This window comes from Dromaius novaehollandiae, chromosome 8 (genome assembly GCF_036370855.1).
Source record: "Dromaius novaehollandiae isolate bDroNov1 chromosome 8, bDroNov1.hap1, whole genome shotgun sequence".
Taxonomy (NCBI): Eukaryota; Metazoa; Chordata; class Aves; order Casuariiformes; family Dromaiidae; genus Dromaius; species Dromaius novaehollandiae.
Window position 1 is genome coordinate 8729149 of NC_088105.1, and position 24467 is coordinate 8753615.

Genomic DNA, 24467 nt, shown 5'->3' on the forward strand with positions numbered 1-24467 from the left:
GGGCCGCTGCTCCTCCCCCCTCCAACCCCCCCACGGGGCTCTACCCACCCCCCCGCCCCGCGCTAGGCCCCAGGCGGCGCGGGAGCGCCCAATCCCCCTCCATCCTCCTCCATCCGCGCCCGCAAAGGCGTAGCCGCCGCCCGTAGCACCTCAGCGGGCCCCGCCGCCTCCGCAGGGCAGGGCCGGGCCGGGCCGAGCCGAGCCGGCAGAAGCGGGGGAGCCGCACTCACCACAGACGCCGCCGCCCCCCGCGCCGCCGCGCGCCGAAAGGAAGTAGCAGCCGCGGCGCGCCCCTTATATAGGCTGGCGCCGGAAGGCGGCGGCGCGCGCGCAGCAGCGATGGCGCTCCCCGCGCAACTCGGCCCCCGCCGCCTTGGTTCCCGCCCGCGGGCGGCGGCGGCGGCGAGGCCCCGCCCGCGCCAGGGCGGCGGCGGCGGCGCGGGGGCGGGGCGGGGGGGGGGGAGCGATGCGAGCCGCGCGAGCGGGCGGGCGGGAGTTTTCTTCCGGGGTGCGGCCCGCTCGGGGGGGTTTCGCTTCCGGGACGGCGCTCGGGGCCGTTCCCACCCCCGGGAGGTAGGTAGCGGCCCCGGGCGGGCCGCGGCGCCGCGGGCAGGGCCGCGCCGGGCGGGGCGGGGTGAGGCCTGGGCCCGCCCCGCCCGGGAGCCGCCGTCACGCCCGCGGCGCCGGCGCAGGGGGCCGCCGGCGGGGGCCGCGCCCGCCGCCGCCCCCACGGGCCCGGGCGCCGGGGGGCTCCCGGGCGGGGAGGCCTCGGGGCGGCGGGGGGGACCGGCCGCCGCCGGGCGGGCGAGGGCGGACGCGGAGCTGCGGCCTGGCAGCGGGGCCGAGCCGAGCCGAGGGGAGGGGGGGGGAGCGGCGGGGCCCGGCCGAGCCCCGCGGTGCCCCGCGGGCGGCGGGCGCTCGCTCCGGCTGCCGCTGCGCGGATGGGAGCTGCCGCCGCCGGGGCCCCTTCCCCTGAGCCCCCCTCGGCGTCCGCCCGGGCCTCCCAGAGCTGCTCCGGGAGCTGAAAGCCGCGGCCGGGCCGGCAGAGTTACTTTTTCTCCCGCGTAGCTGCCGAGCCGCTGCCCGGTGCCCTCAGGTGAGCGTCTGCGCTGCTGCGGGCGAGGGGGATGCGGGAGCGCCCGGGGCCCGGGGCCCGGCCGCCCCTCGCTCGCCTTGCCCTGCGCGGCACCCCCGGGGAGCCGTCCTAGAGCAGCGGAGCGAACGGACGCGAGAGCGGCGCGTTTTGCCGATTTAACGTGAGCCCTGGCCGCTAGCGCCAGCGTCGCGGGCTGTCGTCGGTGGCCCGGCGTAAACCGCGAGGCTGGGAGGGCGTCAGGCGTGGGACTGAGCGGGGCCGCTGCGGCGGGCAGGGCGAGCGGGGGAACGTCTGCCCCCGTGCTGGACGGGCTCAAGACACGCGTTGGTCCCCTCAGCTCTGTTTCACGCTCGTTTTCTAGCAGCTAGTTACCCAGTGCTTGTTTTGTCACCTTTTCCAGGTAGGAGTTTGCAGCAAAGGGCATTTACGTGTCCAAAGGAAGCCGAACCCCCGTGCGCTGTCAGTAGCGTAGAGCTCCCTGTGCGCGGGAAGAGTCGCTCCGTGTTGTCAGTCTGGTTGGTTTATTTTTCAGAGACAGTTGCTCTGAGTGGATGGTGCATTTCTGTTCGTCTTGTTCGTGCACCTTGTTTGTGGTGTCGGACTTCTTTCTGCAGCTCTGAGGGCTGAAAACTAGCTCAGATCGCCTCGTTCCAGGATTGAAGGCCTTGAGTCGTCACTTATTAGCAATTTAGGGGAAAAAACAAGCGTTGTTAAATTTGTTCTGTTAGCAGAGGTAGGGAAAGGAGTAGACGGATCAGAAAGGCAACATCTCTCGTTTCAATTTAGAATTGATTTTTTTATTTTTCTTAAGATCTTTAATTTGAAAGCAGTCCAGGTGAACAGGAGCGGTGAACCTTCTCCGCCCCAAATACCAACAATTTTCAGTTCAGTTTAGTCCTTCCTATAAAACAGCTCCCAAGCTTGCCTGTTTTCTGATGAAGGATGTGTTCGGAGTGGACAGCACCTGCTGATCAGTCCCAGCTTTGCGTGAGGGCCTGATGGATCGAGAATTTCTGCTGGTCGCAGTACTTGCGGTTATCTCGTAGGGTAAAAGGCATTTTCTGAGATAAGGAAGGCCAAGTCCTTGCTGCTGACGCTTTAAATTGTTTTAAGAATAGGTAAGTGTCTCGACAGGCTCTCTGCAAAGAGCATTGCTCAGCAGGAGATCCCAGTTATCCTTCAGGTGAAGACGGTGGCTGCAAACGTACAGTGCAGCACCAAATACAGAAATGGAGATCTCCTTGCAGCGCCAGCCGAGGCGTGTGAGCTCATTACCTCCTGCCTAAGAGGACAGAATTTATTTCCTGACAAGAGGCGTTCAAAAAGCAAAAGGAAGGATTACCCGCTTGCCAGCATCTGATTTCGGTTGTCCCCAAAACACATCCTAAAATACCCCTTCTTCGGTATTGAGGTGAACAGAGCTTCGTAGGTGCTTTTCTCCTGCAATGAGAGGCAGGCTGATTTTCCCTGCCCTCAGAGCAGAAGCAAGCAAGCTCACAAGTAGTGTTCTGGGCTCCCTGGAGAGTAGCTGACATCTGACCGTGGCCGCGTACTGCCAGCGTTGGTAGCTCGCGCTGGATTTTCTTTTCTTTTTTTTCTTCTTTCCCTTCTTTGCGTGTCCCGGGCTGACTTCCCGAGACTCCGATGACCGGTGTCTGCCCGCTGCCTGGGAGCCGCGGCTTCCCGGCTCTGCCCGCGAGGGTGCCGCGACACGGGGCTCGCCGCCTCCACGGGGGTGTTTCACGCGCAAAGAATGTCGGAGCGGTTTCTGCTTGTTTGCCTTTATTGAGAGAATGCTTCGAATCTTATCGCTTTAGAAACCGGCGGTTGGGAAGATGGTGAGATTAGAGGCCCTCATCCTGTAAACATGTGCACATACTTGACGTGATTTCAGCCGTGTGAGTGGTCCTACTGATACCGTGAAATGGCTCACATGAGTAAAACTATGCGTGTGTTTAAATGCTTGCAGGGTTGGGGCCAGAGACAGCAGCCGCGTAACAGAGGAAATAAGTGATTCAAATTGTTTGTGTTTCCATTTTTTTATTTTAATGACCATCCACATATTAAAAACACTGAGTAGACAGTTGGGAAAGATCTATTTCACAAGATTCAGTATTTCTTTGCCTCTGTGGTTAGGGGTGGGACAGCATGTTATAGGTAGCTCATGCTGCTAATAGTGCTGTGTCCGGCAGCAAAATGAAGAATGGCAGAACTTGGCGTTCTCGATCGTGCTAGGCAGAACCCGCTTCCTCCATGCTACATTTTTTTTTCTTTTTTTTCTTTCCAAAGGGGAAGGGGGCAAAAAGTTTTAAGACCTTCTTACTACATCAGAAGAAGAAAGGAAGACGAAAGGATACCAGCCCCATTCCCCTCCTTGCATGTTACCGTTAACGTTACAGGTGAGACATCACATTTTCTGTTTCACTGTGTTTTGTACGTTTGAAGTTCTGCTCTTACCATCGTGTTGACATAGGCTTGTATGCTACGGTTGCTTCTGTGTTTTTTGTGCGTGTTTTTTTTCTTCTAGTCGCTTCCTTTCAAAGGTAGGGGAAGGGGAGAAGAAGTCTTAAGATGTGGCATGGTGAAGTTGTGCCTTGTGAAGTTTCGAGCAGCTCCTAGATTCTGATCTCGCCCGCCCGTCGATGTGCAGCCAGCGTACCATTTAGTAATCTTTTTGCACAACTTCATAAGATTGACAGGCTGCTCTGCAGCTTCAGGTTTAGTAACATATTTTGCCAAGTTTGCACAAAGTCTGCTTTGGCGTATAAACAGGCACTGTCCTGCAGCAGTCATTAAGAAAAACATAGAAGCTATAGGCTTCTGCCCTTCCAAGGCACATACGCTTAACTCTATGCGTGTGCTAGTCCCTTTGGCTCTGACATTTCTCGGAGCAGACACAATATGAGCCGGTATATTCTTGGACTGCCTGAAATTGTTTTGACGTCTGCAGCGCGCTGCCTGATCGACACTTCAGTTGCCATCCAACTTGGAAGTTGTTCATGCCACAAGTGATCTTTAATGAATATATTTCCTTTCTTCCTTTTTTTTTTTTTTTTTTGGTGAGTTTACATCTAATTTTGGATCATTCTGAATTTTTACCATATATGGTCAGGGCTCCTTTTCAGACTTTGCCAAAATGAAACGTGAGGATTATTAAAAAAAAAAAAAAAAAAAGAATTATGGAAGGGAACTAAGCAAGTTTCTTTGTGAATCCGTATTGTTCGTAAGTCATATTTTGCTGTATGCAAAATCTCAAAGTACACAAATGTTTGCTTGTGTTTTCATGGAGTTGTTTGTGCCCAGTGGATGGTCTGACGAGTTGGTGTTGAGAACTGGATTCTTTCATTGGCCTGTTTCATATTTTCTGCCGTGTGTCAGAAGTGCCACAAATGAGGAATATCTTGGTTTAAATGATATGCTTAGGATATCTCAAGCTCAAATGTGTGCTGGTCCGATTTTGAAAAGTCTCTGAGGAGTATTTAGGCCCCCATGTCTCCTTCTTGATTCCTGCCCTATAAAGGAGGGATAACGATATTACATCCCCCTTTCAAAGTGCTTAGAAGGTACAAGTGCTAAGTATTTTAATCCATTATGCAATCGGTTACCTATTTTTAGAATCTGAACCATTTTTAATGTTCCCTTTACAATGAAAATACACTTTTACTGAGGCTCTCAAACTGAGCTGTTTGGAACGCTGAAGCCATAGGGAATAGGGACCTATCAGGGGTGTTTTAATATGATTTTTTTGAAGGGTGATGTGCAGAACAAAGATCAGAGAACTGCTGCAAGCCTCTTGCAAATTAAACAGTGAAATAGCTCTCAGTATTTCATACTGAGTGAAAGTAGATGAAAGATGTTTTAAGTGCAGACAGTGAACTGGCTCGGTTAATGATGGGGGGTTTTTTGTTTCCCTTTCAGTAGGGTTGTACACCTGCAACTGGGACAGCCATGGAGAAGAGTGGGAACATTCAGCTGGAGATTCCTGACTTCAGCAACTCTGTCCTGAGCCACCTGAATCAGCTGCGCATGCAGGGCCGCTTGTGCGACATCGTGGTCAACGTGCAGGGGCAAGCTTTCCGCGCTCACAAGGTGGTGCTGGCTGCCAGCTCGCCCTACTTCCGCGACCACATGTCCTTGAACGAAATGAGCACCGTTTCCATTTCTGTCATCAAGAATCCTTCTGTTTTTGAGCAGCTCCTTTCCTTTTGTTACACCGGTAGGATTTGTCTGCAGCTGGCTGACATCATAAGTTACCTAACGGCTGCCAGTTTCTTGCAGATGCAGCACATCATAGACAAATGCACGCAGATTCTTGAGGGAATTCACTTCAAAATTAACGTGGCAGAGGTGGAAGCCGAACTGAGCCAGACCAGGACAAAGCATCAGGAGAGACCTCCAGAGTCTCACCGGGTGACGCCAAACCTGAACCGTTCTCTGAGCCCCCGTCACAACACCCCGAAAGGGAGTCGCCTGGGCCAGGTGAGCACCGTGCTGGACATCCGGGAGCTCAGCCCTCCAGAGGAGTCCACCAGCCCCCAGATCATTGAGCAGAGCTCAGACGTGGAAAGCAGGGAGCCCATACTGCGGATTAACAGAGCAGGACAGTGGTATGTTGAGACAGGCGTGGGAGACCGCGGGGGACGGAACGACGACGACGTCCGGGTTCTGGGAGGAGTGCGCATTAAAACGGAGAACCTGGAGGAGTGGCTGGCGGCCGAGAATCAGCCGTCGGGAGAAGATGGGAGCAGTGCCGAGGAGGTCACTGCTATGGTGATTGACACCACGGGCCACGGACCAATGGGCCAAGAGACTTACACGTTAGGGTCCTCAGGGGCCAAAGTGGTCAGGCCAACCAGCAGTGAGATTGACAGGTGAGTTTTCTTTAGCTGATTTACTGAGCTTGGCTGTAAGAGCACCTTGTGAAAGATTTCCACTTAGCTGGGTTGGCCTTTTCTGATCATATTCCCTTTGTATTTCATGTGACTATCTTAAGCATAAGCACTGGAGGAATTTCCTTGTGGTGTTAGAAAGTAGACCTGTTTCTGGTTCTAATATATTGGCTAGGTAGTGATCAGACTCAGATCTGCAGGCACAGCTTAGCTTGGGAAATGAACTGTTAGTACTTACAGACGCATAGATCAGAATATCTACCTATGTCTTTCAGCTGAGTGAGATTTTTGTCTAAAAAAGATGTAGCTCAGCCACTGTAGATACTGTGCTCAGTGCTGGAGTTAATTAGGTCATATAGAGTATGCGTTATGCAAAGTACCATTGTAATGATGCCTTTTGGCCTGAAAATCTGGGGATGGTTCTTCTTTGGAAACGAGCTGGACACCAGCTGTAGGTCAAGAGGAAATTTTCTTCCCAGTGGTTAAGGACAGCAGTGGGTCATGGGTTTACTTCTTCTGAAGTGACTGAAGTGGGGAGCCTATCGGCCTCTGCCGTTGTCTTGATTTATACAAAAGAGCAGAAAGCCTTTATTTATAATAGGTGAGGAAATCTGTGTACTGATTCTCCATCCATCTGCTTCCCCTCCACCCCAGCATTTGTTTTCTTGCCCTGAGCTCAGACCAAAGAACGGATCTGATAAAGGCCAGATCTTCTGGGTTTGTGGGGTTTCCCTTCACATCTGCCTCTCTTTTCTTCTAGCTCAATCCCTCTGGTCCCATGGGGGAACAGCAACCTGGAAGCAGTGGATATTCCATCGCTTGTTGCTTGATAAATCAATGTATGATCTGTACTGTTGGGAATGATCTTGAGCTGGCCCTTGGGACAGCAGTCCTTTCCTAATTTCTTAATTCTTTTCCTTGGATCAGTTAACTTTGGGCACTGTTTTGTACACTGCACTCAATATCCACTGTTTCCTACCTGGAGCCCATCACATCACTGCTGTGATGCCTCAGTTTCACTCTTGTGAGGGGGAGGAGGGCGAGGGTGGTGAAGGAGCGGTGCCCGTAGAGGAGTGGTGTCTTCTGCTGTTGCACAGTTCCTGAGTCACTGGGCCCATATCAGGGTACTTGCAATAGCAACCGAAAAGCTCTCTGTTACTGAACTAGAAGCCAAATGACTCAGTTTTATTTTTCAGATGTTAAGACTGAAACCACAGACCAGTATGACTTGGTTTTTCCTTTATACTTGCACTGTTCCGCGTTCCGCCTGCTGTGTGTTAGCTGGTGAGGATGAAGAGATGCTATACAGGTGCCTCTATTGCTCACCCATTGTTCTAAACACCATAGCGACCTGATGCCCATTAAAAACTCCGTTTACACTCTTCCCCCACCCCACAGATTTAGCCCTTCTGGCAGCATGGTTGCTGTGGCTGAGCGGTACAGATCGAAAAGCGAGTCTCCCGGGCGGATGGATGAGCCCAAGCAGCCCAGTTCCCAGGTAGGCAGCTCAAGAAGTTCACGAGTAAGCATTGGCGTTGAAGGTTAAGCCGACTGTGTCGTGATGTAGTATATAAATTTATATTTGCCAGCAAAACTGTCTGCAAAATAAGGACCTACTATGGTTGCAAAATGTTTAGTTGCTCGCACTCAGAATTATGCTATCAGGGTATGGTTTAAGACTGATTTGGTCTGTCATTTGGGATTTCAGCCAGATACCTGGAAAGTGTGAGGAGTTTCTCTTGTTGTCCGAGGGCGCAAAATATCAGCCTTCCTTCTGGGCAGGCCACCAACTCCTGAGGAGAAGCCCCATTCACCTGCAGAGCTGGATCTGCCCTAAAAACGCTGTCAGCAAAGGCCTGAGCTAACCTAAGAGCTGTTAGCTGGCTTCTGTAGAAGACTGAGGGGCGACAAAATCGGAATCTCTCCATACCAGTACCGAGAACATTCCCCAAGCCCTGCAAGTACTACACCAGTAAACTCTTTGGAGGAAGTGTCACCAGGGTGCTAGAGGGTTGCGGATTTGAGCAGGGGTCTCTGTCTCGCCCCCAAGGGACTGTGCTGCATAGCAGCGTTTTCAGCATAAAGTGGCTCTGACTTACTCCCTTGGTTTCCTGGGGTAGGGCACAGTTTTGAGGTAGGAGGGAGAGAGGCACAAAAGTGCAGTCGGGCGGTGGGGTGTAGACTACAGCCGCACGGTGGTATGAAAAGCGGGGCCCGGTGGCAAGATCTGCGCTTAATCATTCTGGTATAATTTTGTTCTTGCATACAGTCCGCGTTGTAGTGCCACTGTGGTGTAAATGTTTCACCCACCGCAGCTGTAGAGTGACCCTGTGTTCCTGACACATTAGGAAATAACGTGTCAGTTCTTAATCAAATGACTTTGTTGGGAGCAGGTGAGGAGTTAGCAGGCAGCTTTGACTTTGAATAAGACCAAGTGAATTGAGGAGAAAAAACCCCCACAATTTCTGTCTGCTTTGCAATCACTTCAATTAGAAGAAAAAGAAAGAAAGAAAAGATACCTTTTTTTTCACACATTGCCGAAGCTTTGTTTTGTGTCCTCAGAACGCATCTAGAAAATTTCAGGTCAAACTAATCCTCTAGGGCAAATGCAACACGCAAAGCAATTTTAGCTTTCAGTATGGAAAAGCTACTGTTCTTTCTCCATGGTGAGATGGCCTCAAGCTTAGAACCGTAGGTTTCCACTTACGTGGGAAAGTATCATCACCTTCCACTCGCCTGGTGTTGCCATATTTGTGCTATAAATAGAGCCTGCCCGTAATCCCTGCCTAGTGCAGTAGTAGAATGGAAAGTACCATAGCTTGCTTCATCACGTTTAGCCCTGAGCGGCTTGCTGCTACTTGGACAAGCAGATTTCATGGCGCCTGGCACAGTTACGCTGTTGCTCGCCTGCGCGCAGTCCTGCTGCCGCCGGAGAAGCCCTCCTGTGCTTACACCGGTTGCTTGTCTGCATTTGGCATCATCAGGAGTGGTGTAAGACTTGGACTGCAAGTACTGCATCCTCCAGCACGGAGGCATTCAGGAGACTGTCCATTTGCATTATCTCTGAGTATGATACCTGGCTACAGAGAACGGTGCATACGGCTATCCTAGCGCCTGAGCCTGTGGTTGGAGGGTTGTTTTTCTTTCTGGCTTCAGAGGATGAGGAGGAGCCTGCTAGTCCTTGCTGCGTGACTTGGACGAGTCGTTTTTGTGGTCTGTGCCGCAGATTCTCTTCTGCAATACAGCGGAGGTGGTATTGATTTCATAACCATTTAGTCAGACGTGATTCACTGTAAAACACCTGGAGAGTTTCAGATGTAAATTATACTTTGTTCTGCTTTCATTTTACTGTAAGCTTGTTGATCAGCATTTAAAAAAACCTTTTAGTCAGTAAAACAGAACACAGCGTACCATATTTTAATCAAATTGGCCCAAGTTTTTTTTTTTTTATAGTAATGTCTGTTGATACATTTGATCCACAACTCAATCAGCGGCTAAGTGCCCTTCTGACAAGGGTTATATTTTCTTTTCCAGATGTAGTGAATGACTTGGCAGATGGGGCAGCCATCACCGAGGTTTCTAGTTGATTGCTCCTTTGTCTCCAGCCCCAAGGCTCCAATTAAGCACTTAAATGTGTGCTTGAGGTTGAGGATGTTAGTGGTGTTGATTTCTAGGTTTGGCACTTGCTTCAGTGCTTGACTGGGTTGGGGCCTAGTGGAGGAAGAAACTGATCTTCTTTCCTGTAATATTTTTTTAAGCTACCCGATCTTTAAATCTCTGTTGCTTCCTTCACAGGGGGAGGAATCGGCCATGATCGGAGTGAGCGGCTACGTGGAATATCTCCGGGAACAGGAGGTTTCGGAGCGTTGGTTCCGCTACAACCCGCGGCTCACTTGTATTTACTGCGCCAAATCCTTCAACCAGAAGGGCAGCCTGGACCGGCACATGCGCCTGCACATGGGCATCACGCCTTTTGTCTGCCGCATGTGTGGGAAGAAGTACACCCGCAAGGATCAGCTGGAGTATCACATCCGCAAGCACACGGGCAACAAGCCTTTCCACTGCCACGTCTGCGGCAAAAGCTTCCCTTTCCAGGCCATCCTCAACCAGCACTTTCGCAAGAACCACCCTGGCTGTATGCCTCTGGAGGGGCCCCACAGCATCTCCCCCGAGACCACCGTCACGTCTCGGGGGCAGGCGGAGGAAGAATCTCCGCCGCAGGAGGAAGCTGTTGCCGTGGGGGAGACGGCACAGGGATCTGTGTCCACCACTGGGCCAGATTGAAATACGGCCGGAGAGTCTGGGGAGAAAGGACCGTCTTCCCATTTTGGCTCTAAAGAGTCAGCACCAACCTGGCAGGCTGGTACTGTAATTAGTGCAATGCCACCACTGGACAGAAAGAAGCTCCCAAGATGTTGCCAAAATAGAAAAACCTTTTCTCTCTCTTTCTCTCTCTCTCTCACACACACCCGCACACACCCGCGCACACACACACACACACACACACACACACACATAGTGTTAAAAGTTTTTCTCCCTTACTCCTCATCCTCTTGGGGAAAAACAAAGCAACTGTGTCAATCAACTTCTGATTCAGGGATCGACAGGATTTTAAATTTTTTTAATATTTGGTAGTGATCCGGGACAAGCAGTCATTTTTATTTCTCAGCAGCGTTTTGGCCCAGCAGCTGGGTCCCACTGGGGGTGGTGGCTCTTAGCCACGCCGATCCAGTGGGCCTCGTGTGCAGGGCTGTCCTCGCCCTATCTGCTGGTCCGTCTCAAGGGGAGAGCAGGGGCAAGATGCAGTTGCCTTTCACCTTTTCCCAGGTAGTTGCCACGTTAAAGAAAAACAGAGACTGTCCTGGTGGAACCTGCCTTGCCTGAGTGTATTTATCCCTGTCTTTTTTTTCTTTTTTTCCTCAGTGTGTCTCTTTCTACATTTTTACTTAAACCATTATTTTAGGGCTTTTGGCTTGCCCTTTCCGGGCGCGTGGCCTCATGCCCCTTGTTAAAAGTGGGCACGGCTATAAAGCAGTATTCTAGAGTTCAGCAAAATTTGAAGCGCTTAGGCTACTGAAAGTGAAATGTAGCAGCTGTGAGGTTCGTGTTAGACTCTAATGTGTTGGGGGAAGGGTTTTGCGGAGGCGGGATGTCCTTTGTTGCTGCTGATCGGGGTAGCACAGAGCATTCTGGCTTCCCGACCGGTGCACTGCCATGCTTCAAACGTTGCCAAGCGTTAGGAAGAGGTTTCCGGACTGGCTGAATCGATGAGTTAGAGGCTGGCTACCAAAGTCGTCCTTCCCCCCGCTCCCACCTCTACGCGCACTTATCTTTTGTAACAGCAATATGGTATACTGAAATACTATAATCCCAGCGAAGCAATCATGGGTGGTTGCTTTTAACCGTGTTTCTACAAACTAGTTTGATAACTTTTTTATCAATGAAGTGCAAAAAGAAAAGAAAACCCTACTTTATTTCCTCATAATGGTTCAGGAAGCTTGAAGTTAATGGTTCCTAGAGCAATCACAACTCTTCCCTTGCATGGACTTAAACTTTTATATTCTAAGCCGCTCTGAAGTTTAGAGCAAGTTTAGCAAACCCAGAGAGATGCCTGCGTTGTGTATTGTGGGTGTTTGCACGTGCTTACGTGTTTCATAACCGGAAACGCATGGGACAGGTAGATAAGTGCAAATATCTTGACATCTTTTGAAGAAGTCTTTTTAAAAATATGCAATATTTTAAGAGTTTTCTTTGTTTCTGATGCTGGGCCGTTTGTAACGGAGGGGGGAAACGAGCCACAGGTTGTGCAGGTTGGAACTGGGAGAGGACGTCTGGTTGAAGGAACTCTCTTGAGGCCGTGTAACGCGTGTGATAAGGGAGGATGAAGTACTGGTCCTTCAGCTGGTGGGAGGAACAGCGAGACGTTAACGAAGTGCGTCTCGTCTTGCTTTGGCAAAGAAAGCTGGGCGAGTGGTCGGAGCGGGGGCTTGGCGGACAGTCGACTAACTAAGTGAAACTGAAGCTTGTCCTGCTGCCCGGCTGCACAATTTGGGGCACAGGGAAATTCGCGTAACCCCACCTGCAAATTGGGAATGATGATCGTTTTCCTACCCCTTTAGATGGAAGGAGTCAGAGAAGGGCGAAGTATTCTTACCTTGCCGCTGTTTTGTGCGAGCAGGGGGTCTCGCTGCTCCTCCCACCTCTCTCTCAAAAAGCAGACGTGGCTCCAGCATCCGTTTGCGCGGGGAAGGGAAGGGAGGGCTCGGCGCCAGGGTCGGGCGCAGCGGGGCCGTGCTCCTCCGAGAGGAGCCTTTGCGGGTGTCCGAGCGGGATCCCCGCAAAGTACGATTTTGTTGACTGTTTCAGCCGGGGAAAACTGCTATTTCACCTTCATTTTCCTTCTGTCCCTTTCTCCTCTCCCGTCAAGCGCATCGTCGCACAGCGAGCGATGTTGTGAGCGGCCACCCGAGGGACCAGCCACGTTCAGTTCCCTGTCGAAGGTCAAACAGAATTGTACTGAAACAGTCAGGTTGCCAGAGCGCAGTCGCGGAAGATGGGAGATAAGAGGGTGGCTAAGGTAGGTTTCCTTGCAATCGAGGTGTGGGGAGGAATGGAGGTCTGCAGAGTATGCTGCTTTAGTCATAGCTTTTGAAGTTACCAAAAATCAAAAAGGAAAAAAGTTAAAAACTTTGAAATCCTATCCTGTTCACACTAGAGAGCATCAAAAGTTACTTTAGTTACTTAAAAGATTTTTAAGTGTTTTAAAATAGAACTTTTAAAAGAATACTACCAAACTATAAAAACATAAAATTATTTATATACATATATTATATATAAATATAGTGGGAAAGTTTCCCTGCTAAGCTTGCTGTGAAGAGAGGGGTGAAGGTGCAGTAACTGCTATACAAGCAAAATATTTCCGAAACAGATGGCAACCGATCCATCAAGGCTTAGTGATGAAGGGCTGACATAAAATGGTGAATGCCTTATTTGTATGGCATAGCTGTGAGTTTCTTGAAGAGGTTTTTGTTTTTGTTTTACTGTATTGATACTGTGAACGGAGGAGCATCCTAGCAGTCCGGGATGAGATCAGCGCATCCTTCCTTGCTGATTCACTGCTTCTAATTGGCCTGGTGAAAACCATGAAATTGTTCCTTCATATTGTTCTAGGCTAGTCTGAAAACAAAAAAGCTTGTGAAAGGTTTTCATTTTTTCTCTGTTTTTTTGGTGCGGAGGTTGCCACTGTATAAACGATCATTTCTGATTGCATGCAAAAGAGCCAATATTCTTGCCCAGGCCTCACTGAGGTGAAGTTTATAGCTTGTAGCTAGAGTCAGTATAAGGTATGGTAGTGGGAATCATTTTAATATTATTTCTGTACATTTAATGGATGTGTATGTGTATGTATGTATGTGTGGAAATCATGGCGTCTCTAACATTTTCTTGAACAGTGCCGAAAACAGTTTAGGCTCATCTGCGCTAGGAGGTGGAACCAGTGCGGAAGGAATCGTTGATCAAACGTTTCTTTCAGTGATGGACTTTCTTAGTGCAGAGAAGGCCAAGGGGGGAGAATAGGGGGCTGGGGGGTGTCTACGGTATGGAAAAAATCCATAGTGGTTTTCCAGCATTGGCATAGCTACTTGGAGCTGCTTTTCCTAACAGACTGATGACACCTTTGGTTGCGTCTGCTTTGGCAAACGGTATCGTTCTTTGCAGCTGCACCGAAGCTGTGGAGAAGCAGGCGCCAGCTTTCCGAGTACGGACGCTCTGTGATGGGTTGAGGCACGGCTTTGCGTTTCCCCATCTAACTGCAGCTTTTCCCCCTTTGCCAAAACTGTGATTTCAACTGTGATTAAAGGAGGGTGTGAAGAGAACTCCGTCATATTTTAATACCTCTCTACTTAACACTTCTGCCAGCTTCAGAGTTAGGGCTTACTAACCAATTTGTTTGCTTGCCTCAGGCAAGAGGGGAAGCATAATCTATTTCTGCAGCTTCCTTTAGTGGAAGGGAAACGCGTTTCTTCGTTCTTTGCTGTCGCAAAGAGACCTTCCAGATGTGAAGTGCTGCGGTTATCTCCTCGAGCCTGCAGAAAGCCCCGGTGGGGAAGGGAACGTCGCCCTGCTGCTGCCCGGTTCCCTGTGAATAGCTGTGAAAATAGCAAGAACCATGTTCGTACTGTGCTGCTGCTTCGGGGAAGGGCTAGCTCTCCTCCTCATGGGAGGACGGCTGGTGTGAAGCTGGGGGAGGGAAAAAGCAGAAAGTCCTTCTGCTCTCTTGTAAGGGGAGCATGGGAAAGCAAAAACTGCTTCTCATTTCCAGCAGCTAGATAGGAAAGGATGAACGAGGAGGGTTTGTGAAACGTGCGCCCGTAACAGGAGGCTGAGACCACACTTAGAGCCGCCCAGTAAGATCTGGGGTTATCAGCCTGGTAAGGAGCAGAGCAGCCAGCACAGGTGAGCAATCCTGTCTCACTTTTGTACCATCCTCCTGCCGCTTCCCGTGGCTGAATTCCCTTGTGGGGCTTCTTACCAGTCACTGCCCTGGAAGTTCCTTGCTGGGCACCCCTTGCTTGTCCCTCCTAGCATCAGGTTCGGTCCTTTGACTTAACCCAGATTTTTGCTAACATATTTTCAAGCTGTGATCTGTATAATTTAACTTTCAGAAGCTTGGGTGGCTGAACGGCAGGAGAAATAGAAAGCGTTTCGTGTCTCTGTTGCTGTTTGAAATCTCGCCGAGGTTGGTAGTGGCTGACTCGGTTGCCAGCTGACAGCTCTTCAGAGCTGGCATTGCGTTTGGAACAAGCCGCAGTCTTGTTGAAAAGCGTAGCGGAGACGGGCGTGACTGCGAAGGCACAGCGCCAGGATTTCAGCCCTCTTCGACATCAAGGGGGAAATGGATGACAAGACAGATCTCACTGCTTGTCCTGCTCTTGTTCTGTGACAACCAGGTGACTTTGTTTTCCAAGGCAGTCAGTCCCACGCCTCAACACAGGACTAATTTCACTTAAAAATTTGATGCCCAGTTCTGTGAATAATTCAGCAGTCTGATTCTTGAGCAGAGTCCTTCTGCCTTTGGGTGATTCAACCCTAACCATCCTCTGGGAAGAGCAGAGTTGTAGCGCTTACTTGCTGCTGACTTCGTCTTTCCTGCAGAAGCTAATGTATAAAAAAGGCAACTGAGAAGATGCAGATTATTTGAGTGGAATGTAGCTTGCAAGATAGACTGAGTCATGCATTTAACACCGACAAAATTTAGCACCCCTTAAACCTATTATTTAAACTTTTTAAAAATCGGCTGTTTGATGCGTGACGTGCCTGCTAATTTAACTGTACAGTTTAAGCATCCAAGTGATTCTTCAGATCAGTGACGCCAAATGCTTTTTCTGCTCTGCTGGAAACGTTTTGGGGGTTGGAGAAGTCAAGGAGCTGTGATTCACGGCACTTCTGATCCTGTCAAGGTTTGGGCTCCGAGTTTCCCCTGGAAGGGTGACCTAGGAGCCCAGAACTGGGCTTTGAAGTCGGGACACCTGGATCCTTTCAGCGGAGCTGCTGCTGCTTGCCAGCGAGCTGGTCTGCCGGTCTGTGAAACAGTGATAACAGTGCTCCGAGGCGTGTATTCCTCATAGCGTGAGGTCGGATCCGTGCACAGGGATTTGACATCTTCAGTGGAAGGTCCTACAGATGAGCTAAGAATCTTTATTTTAATCATTGGCATTCAAAAAGTAATTTAATATACAAAACATACGTACATATATATATGTATGTATACTGAGAGAGAAAAAGAGATATATATATATACACACATATATATATATTTGTAACCAAATAAAAGCTAGAACTATGCAAACGCCACTGGCTGCTCTTTGGAAGCAATGCCTGCTAGAGCATTTTGGAATACTTTGGAGTAGATTTGCAGCTTTTTAGGATTAAAAAAAAAAAAAGTGCAGCAGGCCAGAGTTTTACTGCAGTTAGTCTAACTAGAAACCCAGATTATTCCTAATCTGGAACTCACTCATAGTAAGTAGGTTATAAAATTACCTGCAGAGTCCTACTATCTCTAAAATATTTCCAGCTGCCTTGGTATTATTGCTGAAAAGTTTTCTTTTGAGAAGCATAGGAAAATACAGAGGCTGGGACTAGGAGAGGTTGGACTGTGATGTTTGGGACGCTAGCTGAAGGAGAAGTAGAATCAATAGTTTAGGTGTTTGAAGAGGAAGTTGACTGGGAGCATGGTGTTTTTGGACTGGGGATTGAGTTGGCTTCAAGGAATCTTCCTGCTTGTGAAAGTCCCTGTCGCTGAGACAGAGGCTGAGATGGAAGCGTCACTGGGCTGAATACTGGTCCCAGTGGACTTACTGGGAATCTTCCCGCTGAATCTGATGGTACTAGAGCTTAGCGTGCTGGGAGAAGTTTGGTGTGGTTTCTACCATTTCTTTGTGTTGGATCTGATGTTTTCTTTTAGATCTAACTAAAATATATCCAGCTGTAATCTGCAGTTATCTGTTTGACTTTTTATTCCTGGGGACTGTAGAAAATTCAGGTTTCCTATAATGTTATCCTCATCCCAACTGTGAACAAGTTACTACTGCTTCTTATAATTTATTGTCTTTCTGTTCCTAAAAGTCTGTGTGATCCAGCTGTTTACCAGTGCCACCTTCCAGTGCTTCATTAGCTTTTATGCACAGGGAATTGTTGCAATGGATATGTTTAACCTGCTAGTTGGAAGAGTAGAAGCCTTTGGGGAATGACTTTTGCTTCCTCTAGCTGTCATTAGGGAGTGCACACACACATACCTGTATATACATATATATGTATACATATATAAAGTCTTTCAATATAAACTCATTTAGCATTATTATTATTTAATTTATATTTTAATCCAGTTGTAAACCAAAGTATTACAGCTTGAGAAATGTTGCGTCTTGGAAATAGGAGGAACCTTTTTAGACGGGAGTTCTGAAAGATCTTAGTTGACAAAAATATAGATACAAATAAGACCTAAGCACTTGTGCTGGTGAATCTTAGAGATTTGCAACCTTGGAAGGATTTAAGACTTGGTGGGTAAAGTTTGATTGTGGGGGAACAGTGTGGGTTACCATTTTAAAACACTGTTTTTAATTTTTCTCATCCAGTATAACTTGGTATTGCAGAAATTGCTACCAAGAGCAGTACAGCCAGGCATCTGATAGAGACGAGGTGCCTCACCTGGGACTGCTGCAGAGGTGGGTAAAGCTAACAGGGTGGTGCTAGGTAGAGCTGTTTGCTTCTGTTGTCATCTGTACTACCTTTATCCACAGCTCTTCGTTCTGGTGCTGCGTTGTCGTATGCTACGTTCGGCTCTGGGCGTATCCGTAGTGGCTTGTCGAGTGCCCCTGCAGGGACCTGGCTGGGTGATGGCTTGAAGGAGTACTTTAAAAGTGCGTCTTAGCAGCGTCTTTGCTGCTTGACTTTCCGCAGAGAGTCGCTTCGGGTTCTCTGCCGCTTCCCTCTTAGCTTGCTCTGCTTTTACCTGTGGTATCTAGTCCGGGTTGGAGCTGAGAGGTCTTTGTTGAGTAGAGCTGCCACTGGACCAGGTACTGCTGGGCTTTGGCTGGTCTGCGCTATCAGAGCGATTAAAGCAATCTGCAAAGGAGTTTTCAGGGCCTTCTCTAGCCTTTTAAATGTCTTTGAGGTATATAAAAATGATCTTTGTTATATGAAGTAGAGGCTTGAGAATTGCAACATGCTTCATGGTACTTAACTAAGAAAACAAGTCTGTTCTGACAAACCTTCTGAAAATAAAAAGGGAGAACACAGCAAATCAGATTGTAGTCTGGCAGACCTGGGACCTAGAGAGAGGAGGCCACAAGAACTGTCGCTAATATATTTAGTGTCTAATTTAGACTTTTAGGAGACAGCCCTTTGCTATTTATTGATTCCTACAGGTGTATTTTTTTAATTTTAGCAACCTATATAGAGGTGCATGTTCTGCTGTTGCAGCTGGAAAGAGGAAACAGACTCAAAGATAAAATCTCGCTGATTTTTCTGTCCAGGAGAGTAAGTTGTCTTTCCAAGGAATTAACAAATGCTATGAACAAATTCACCTCAGCCCATCTCCTGCAGGCTTGGCAGCAGCTGTGCTTCTTGCTCTTCTGCTCAGCCCACACTCCAGAGGCTCTTTTTATAGAAAGCCTCCTTGTGTCCCTGATATTCAGCAGAGTGAGCATCCACCTACCTCTGCTGATCAAATAGGTTCGTTTAATGCTCTCCAGCAGCAGTGCTATGTGCTGTACGGGTGTAAAGGAAAGTCATCCCTTCCCAAAGGATCATCCATCGCAGCCTTAGTGAAACTGGGGTTTGGTGAGGAAAGGAATTCCTCTTGATGGAGACCTTGCCTGCTAACTAGTTGGGCAGAAAAGAGTTAAATGGCTGAGAAAGTAGTGTGTATGTGCAATTTCTTTAATTTCTGTTCAAATATCTTTCAATAATACCTTTTTTTTAACAAAAAGGTAGCCCATTTCATGTAAAATGGGCCAAATTGATTTTTTTTTAAGTAACCCTAGTTTCAGTATGCTGTATACAGTGACTGGTGTTTAGTGGGTTGGTGAAGAAACCCAAGCAAGAAGCTTTGGGTGACGGGTTCGTAATGCATGGTTATGGCTATCTTTCCTTACGATCGTTTTGATGGCTTTGGAGTGCTGACCAAAAATGCTTCTTTTTGTTTTAAAGCTTTAATTATTTTCATAAAAACGCTGAAAAAATCTTAGATTCCCCCCTGCCACACGCACACACGCTAGAGCACCCGTGGAAGGTAGCTCCGAAGAGCCAGCTTGTTTTCAAGACTTACATTTGCTCTTCAGGCATCTGCATCGCTCTTTCTGGAGTCGGTTTGGCGTGAGGACTTCGAAGGCTGCCAGGGTGACCGGGGAAGGAGGTCTAATGCTGCTGTAGCTGCAGGTGCGGTGGAGCTGCGTCAGGATGCAGATGCCGGCGTGCCGTCAGCGTTGAGGCTGCGCGTAGGGAGCCTGCAGGGGACCCTTGCTAGGGGAATCGTGTGTCTTCAGAACCAGAAAGTATTCGTACTTGTCAAAGGCTTTTGCAAATGAGGAACACGATCGGCTTTTGGCAGGGTGGTGGAGTAGGCCTGGAGATGTTGGCCGTTAACACGTATTCAGATAGTTGTTTTTGCAGGGCGAGAGGGGCCGCTTCAGAAATCTGGGCAAGGAGTAACGCTAGCGCTCGGACATCCTGTTGAACCCTCTGCTCTCGTTTCAGGTTTCCACCGAGAGCAGCAGCAGGTGCGGCCGGGGTGGCGGGGCAGCCGTGCCGTGTCGGGCTGCGCGGCTAGGCGCGCCGTGTGTTGCCGCAGGTCGCGCGGGGTGGGGGAGACGTAGCCCCGCTCCAGGGACGCCCCGGTAAGTGGCGGCCTGTTGAGGTCACTAGGACGGGGACGTGTTCCCAGGAAGGACTCTAGCCGTGCCAGGCGGGCTGGCTTCTGTATGCCCCGTTGTCAGCTCAGTTACCCGTTTCACGTGTCCTCTCCGTTTGCCTTCTCGTGGTGCCCTGCGTATGTCGTTGTCCCGCCCGAGAGCCCCTGTGAGCGACGATGTCCTGGAGGCGCGCTTTCCGCGTGGGGCCGCTTGTCTCCGTGAAGAAAGGGCTGGTGTCTGGCAGGCTCAGAGCTTGTTGGCGAGTAGCGTTGTGGGAAGAAGTTCTGCCCCGACGTCAAGGCTGCAGAAAACAGCCTGGGACGGGAGGGAGAGAGGGCTGTGGCATTTGCCCCCCAGCCAGAGCCCAGATCTTTTAACCTTGGGGACGGAGAGCTGGAGACCTATCGCTTAGCGGCGAGGGGAGCTGAGGCGGGTGGCTTTCCTCTTTGTCGGAGGGAAGCTGTCGTGTCTGCTGGGAAAGGCCTCGCAGCGTGTGTTAACCCAGGCGCTGAAGCTGGGCCGAGGTGCTCGGAAGCGGCGGCCCGGGGTGCTGGCGGGGAGCAGGTGCCGCAGGCCGTGGACCAACCTGTAGTGCGGGCAAGGAGGGAGGGCGGGAAGCTGCGAACACCCGCGCTCTGCAGCCTCCTGGAAATTCGGTCGCCGGCAGAGATCCCTGTTCCCTGCCCTGAAGCGTTCGGCCTGGAGAGCGTCTGCGGGTTGCGCGCGCCGCGAGCTGCGGGTCCTGCCGGGGAGCCTTTGCCGAGCGCTGCAGGACACGAGCCAGTCGCTCGCAGCTGCGGGTTTGCTACGTGGATTTCTGAATCTCCCTGGGGAGAGCGTCAGGGTGGCAGATGAAGGCTGGGGATGGGTAGTGCTAGATAGACTAGGAGGTGCCGGTTTTGAATGTTACGTTTTCAATCATGTGTTGAAGCTTTCGAAGACTGAAGCTTGCTTTTCGTTTCAGTGCTGATTCTCTCCTTTCTGTCATTCCTCCCGTTCAAAATCGATGGCCGAGGGGAGGGTGCGGACAAGACGGAGCCAGACTCCTCTCGGAGGCGCCCGGGGGGTTGTTGGGTTGTCCAGAGAGGTCGCGAAATCTCCGTCCTCGGAGATGGGCAGAGCTTGCCTGGGCACGGCCCCGCGCCAACTGCCCGAAGCCAGCCAGCTCCGCGTGCCGCTGGTGCTCCGCCGGGATATAAAATACTTGCCAGTCGCGTGGCTGTGCTGCATTAAGCGGACAAGGGATAGAGAGTCTTATCCTACCAGCGGATTTTCAGTTACCGTTTCTTTTTTTTTTTTAATTTCTCGGTGGTTGATCCGTGAGATGGCATCTTGCCTACCAAGGGCTGCGGAGAAGCCGAGCTGCTCCCCAGCCGCGAGTGCAGCTGCCATCTCCTCGTTTCGGTTAGACTAAAGCAAGCTGTATTTTTGTTAGAATTTCTTAGAAGTATCATGTAAAAACGGGCAGCTTTAATGGGCTTCCTAGTTCATATCAGTTAAGCTTTTGAAACATATTCAGGTATCTTTTTAATACTGCTGTGTAACTTCCTTGTTTAATCTGACATATTCTCATTTGATATATTAGTTTTCTGCATGTCTAAGGCAGTACTTTAAAAACAAAAAGTCAGAGCATTAATTTTTTTGCAGACTGTCAGTTATGTTAAGCCTCCAGCTTTACGTAGTTTTTGTAAATGTACTTAACCCTCTCCCCCTGGGATCGCTGGTTAAATGTCGTCATTATTGTTATGTTGCAGTGAAGCTTATTTATTTAAACCTTCCTGTTATGTTTGCAGTCGGACCCGATACCATTGGCTATGGCCCGAGAAACTGTGAAACTAATTAGCAACTCAAAATGAAGCTATATTGGTTAGTTTTACTACTGGTTGTGAAATGCAGAAAGTAGCAGCGTAAAAGGAGAAAGATAGGATTGAAATTACTTAACGCAGGCAGCGGAGGGGCGGGGAGGACTCGGAAAGCACGGATGAGAAACTTCTCGGGAGCGCGTTCGCACCCGACAACGTTGCTGCGCGGGTTCCCGTCCGCTCCCGTTCGACGGATGCGCCCTGAGCCCAGCGGTTCGTGCGGGGCCCCTTCGTTTATCGACGCGCCGAGGGCCTTGGTTGGACGTGGGAACCGGTGCGCCCGCGATACTGTTTTCTTGGAGTTTACGTGTCTGGAGAAACTCTGTCGATTACTGTGAAGCTTTTGTTTTCGTTGCGTGCAAGTCAGCGACGGAAGGCGAGCGCCGGCCCGGCAGGGCGAGGAGCGGCGGAAGGTGCCGCGGCGGCTGCCACCTGCGCCTCCCGCTAGCGAGACGGGGTGGCGGCGGCCTCCCTCCGAACCGCGGCTTTGGTTTCCCGCGGGAGGCGTGAGCGGGGCCCCGCGGCGTCCCCGTGGCCGTTCCCCGCGGCCTTCCCGGCCCGAGGGGGCTCCGGCTCCGCGGCGCCCGGGCCGAGGGCGGATCGCGCCCCCGGTTTTCCTGTACGACACTGTGAATATGACACCAGTAGCGCTTTTTTTTTCCCTTTTTTTTAACGTTTCCATTAAAATCGCCGCGGAAGCGTCGCGTTGCCCGAGCGCCGCTCGGCCGGGGGCCGCGTGGTAGGAGACGTGCCGCCGCGAGCGTCGGCAGTGCGGGCGGCTCCGCGTAGCGCCTTGCCAACCGAATTCGGTTTTGTAAGGAACTAAACTGACAATCAATTTCTAAAATATGAAAGCCTCTTAGAGGGAATAGCGAAGTACGTCTTCGACAGAAAGGTTTAACTGGGATGACTTTTTTAATGAAGAGCACAGGATTCTTCCTTTCTTTTCTGAGCACTTGTTGCAGGAAGCAGCAGAGGATTCGCGGACAGTAACTACCTCTCTCTCTCGGAGTGCGGAGGTCGCCATGCTACACACTCTCGCAGCAAAGCTTTCACTTAAAACAGGTTTGTTTTTCCTTACCTCGGTGTTGGAGAGACGCAGGTCTGCTCTGTAAAGCGACTCTAGGAAAATGGCATCGGGCGGGAGCGGGGGGGCCTTCCCCAGCCGCCAGCCCTCCGTGCTGCGACCCGTGGAGCTGGGCTCGGTCTCTCGCCTGTCCCCCTTGCTAGCGACCTGCCCCGCGGGCCCCGGGCCGCGGCGGGAGCTGCAAAACCAAGGGCTGAGCTTCCTGCCCTGGGAATGTAGGTAGCGGCTTGGGAGGGCAGGAGGGGCCTCCAGCCCCCCCCGCCTGCAGGGGAGCAGGCAGCAGTGAAAAGCAATAACAAAAAAAACACAAAAAAATTTTGTATGTCGGTCATTAGTCAGCAGATCTGACTCCGAGTACCTATATATATATATATATATATTTATATAAATGCATAAATATGTATATATATACACATACATCCAGGGAGCAGATCTGTCTTGTGAAAAGGTGCCATTTTTTTTTTTTGGTAAGCGGAGTCCCTTTCCAAACTAGAACAGCACTTTAAATAGGTTCCTCTAAAAAAAAAAAAACAAAAAAAAAACAAAAAAAAATCCCTTTACTGAAGAAATGCACTTTAAATCATAAGAGGAGTGTGGCTGTCGCCGGCTCGGGAGGCAGCCGTGCCCGAGGGTGGCTTGTCGGGAGCCAGCGTCGAGGCGGGAGCGCTGGGGCCAGGCCTTCGGCGGCCGGGGGACACGGGCGGCTCTACCTCCGGCGGCGGTGGCCCTCCGCACCCCTCGGCCCCCTCTACACTACGCCCAGCAGCGTCCGCCTCGGCGCCGCGCGCGGCTCAGCCGCACTGTAGCACTACCGGGACTGGCGTGCGCTGACGTGCTGGGATACTTGCGTAACTGGTCAAAAACCGCCCTTGCCTGTAACGACTATTTCAACCCCGTTTAGACTCGGTCGGAAGTTACACCGATTGCACCACAGCAGATGCCCCCTTCGCGTGCACCAGGCTGAGCTAAGGCTGAAGGCGCAGAGCCACCACGCCGGCGTTACTGGGTTGTGGCTATGGAGCCCTAGTCAGTTCAGTATTTAATAAAGTAAAATAAAATAAAATAAATCCAAGGTTTTCTCTGTCCCCTATTGATTGTGCTCTGGGCTGGCTTACAGAGTAACCCTACATAACAAAAACTGTGCTGTCACCTTCTACTGTTGACTTACAAATCAGACTTTTTAGGACGCAGGTCCTAACACTCAAGACTTATTTTCACAGTTAAGAAATTTCCTGCTGTACTAATTACGTTTTCTCTCTCTTTTTTTTTTTAATTTTATTTTTGGTTGCAATCCTTATTTCCAAAAAAAAAAAGACAAAGTCAGTGTTCACACTTAGTCTGCAGTAGGTTGGAGTGTGATCCTGCTGTGTGTAACTTGTGGATATCAGACTGTTCTTAAATGATTTTTTTTTTTTTACAAGCTGTTCCCAAGCTGGTCCTCTAGCATCTCTTCCCTTTTCCTCTTCCAGTGAGCTGGCAGGTACAAGCTCATAGGAAGGCTACGTTTTTTTGGGCTGGCTGCATTCAGCGATGGCCAGTGTTGCTGGAGGAGGACCAGGGAACGATGGTGAGAGCAGCAGCATTGGGGAAGGGGGGAGAAAATGAAGGTAGAGGGGATTGTACAATTGCATTTAAAGCAGTTTAGCAAAAAAAAGCGCTCTCGTTGGACAGCTTTAAGAACAATGTGAATGAAAACTTAGCAACTTGGTTAGGAATCTTTGAAAATTCTCTAAATGTATACTTGAAATTCTGTTTGTATTAAAAACAAATCGCATTTTCTTCTTTCTTTTAACACTGTGTAAAAGAACATTATGCATGTGAGTGGTTTGAGAATTAAATGGTTTAATACTCAGCTCCTTGTCCGCCTCTTGTAGCCGACGGGTCCTTTCTGACGGTGCGATGGCTTTGGGCCAGGCCAGGGTCCTGCGCAGGTGAGGCCAGCTGCCATGAGAAAGCCTGGGCCCTCCTCTGCACCGCTCTTTGCTGCCCTAAGCTCAAAACATGGGAGAGCCTAGGCGGGCTCAAGCTGCTTTTTCCATCACCTTAGATGACTTTTTCCTTCTTTTTCTATGAGCTTTGTCCCACCATTTCTGCAGGAGCAGCCCCCTCCCGTCTCACCAGGTG

The 24467-nt window shown here is 50.2% G+C and overlaps 1 protein-coding gene across 3 annotated transcripts; it reads left to right on the forward strand.

Annotated features, from left to right (window-relative positions):
- Window positions 1-438: 438 nt before the first annotated feature.
- Window positions 439-24195, forward strand: ZBTB37 (zinc finger and BTB domain containing 37). 3 transcript variants are annotated; one of them, XM_064515596.1, is made up of 5 exons: window positions 439-573; window positions 3386-3495; window positions 5018-5967; window positions 7384-7483; window positions 9781-24195. In XM_064515596.1, exons 2-5 carry the CDS (start codon window positions 3475-3477, stop codon window positions 10267-10269), a joined length of 1560 nt encoding a protein of 519 aa, XP_064371666.1. In that variant the 5' UTR covers window positions 439-573; window positions 3386-3474; the 3' UTR covers window positions 10270-24195. The 3 variants fall into 3 exon arrangements, with proteins under 3 accessions (XP_064371666.1, XP_025956734.1, XP_025956737.1); XM_026100949.2 differs by lacking the exon at window positions 439-573 and adding an exon at window positions 882-1096; XM_026100952.2 differs by lacking the exon at window positions 439-573 and adding an exon at window positions 883-1096 and having other exon boundaries at window positions 5015-5967.
- The last annotated feature ends 272 nt before the right edge of the window (window positions 24196-24467 follow it).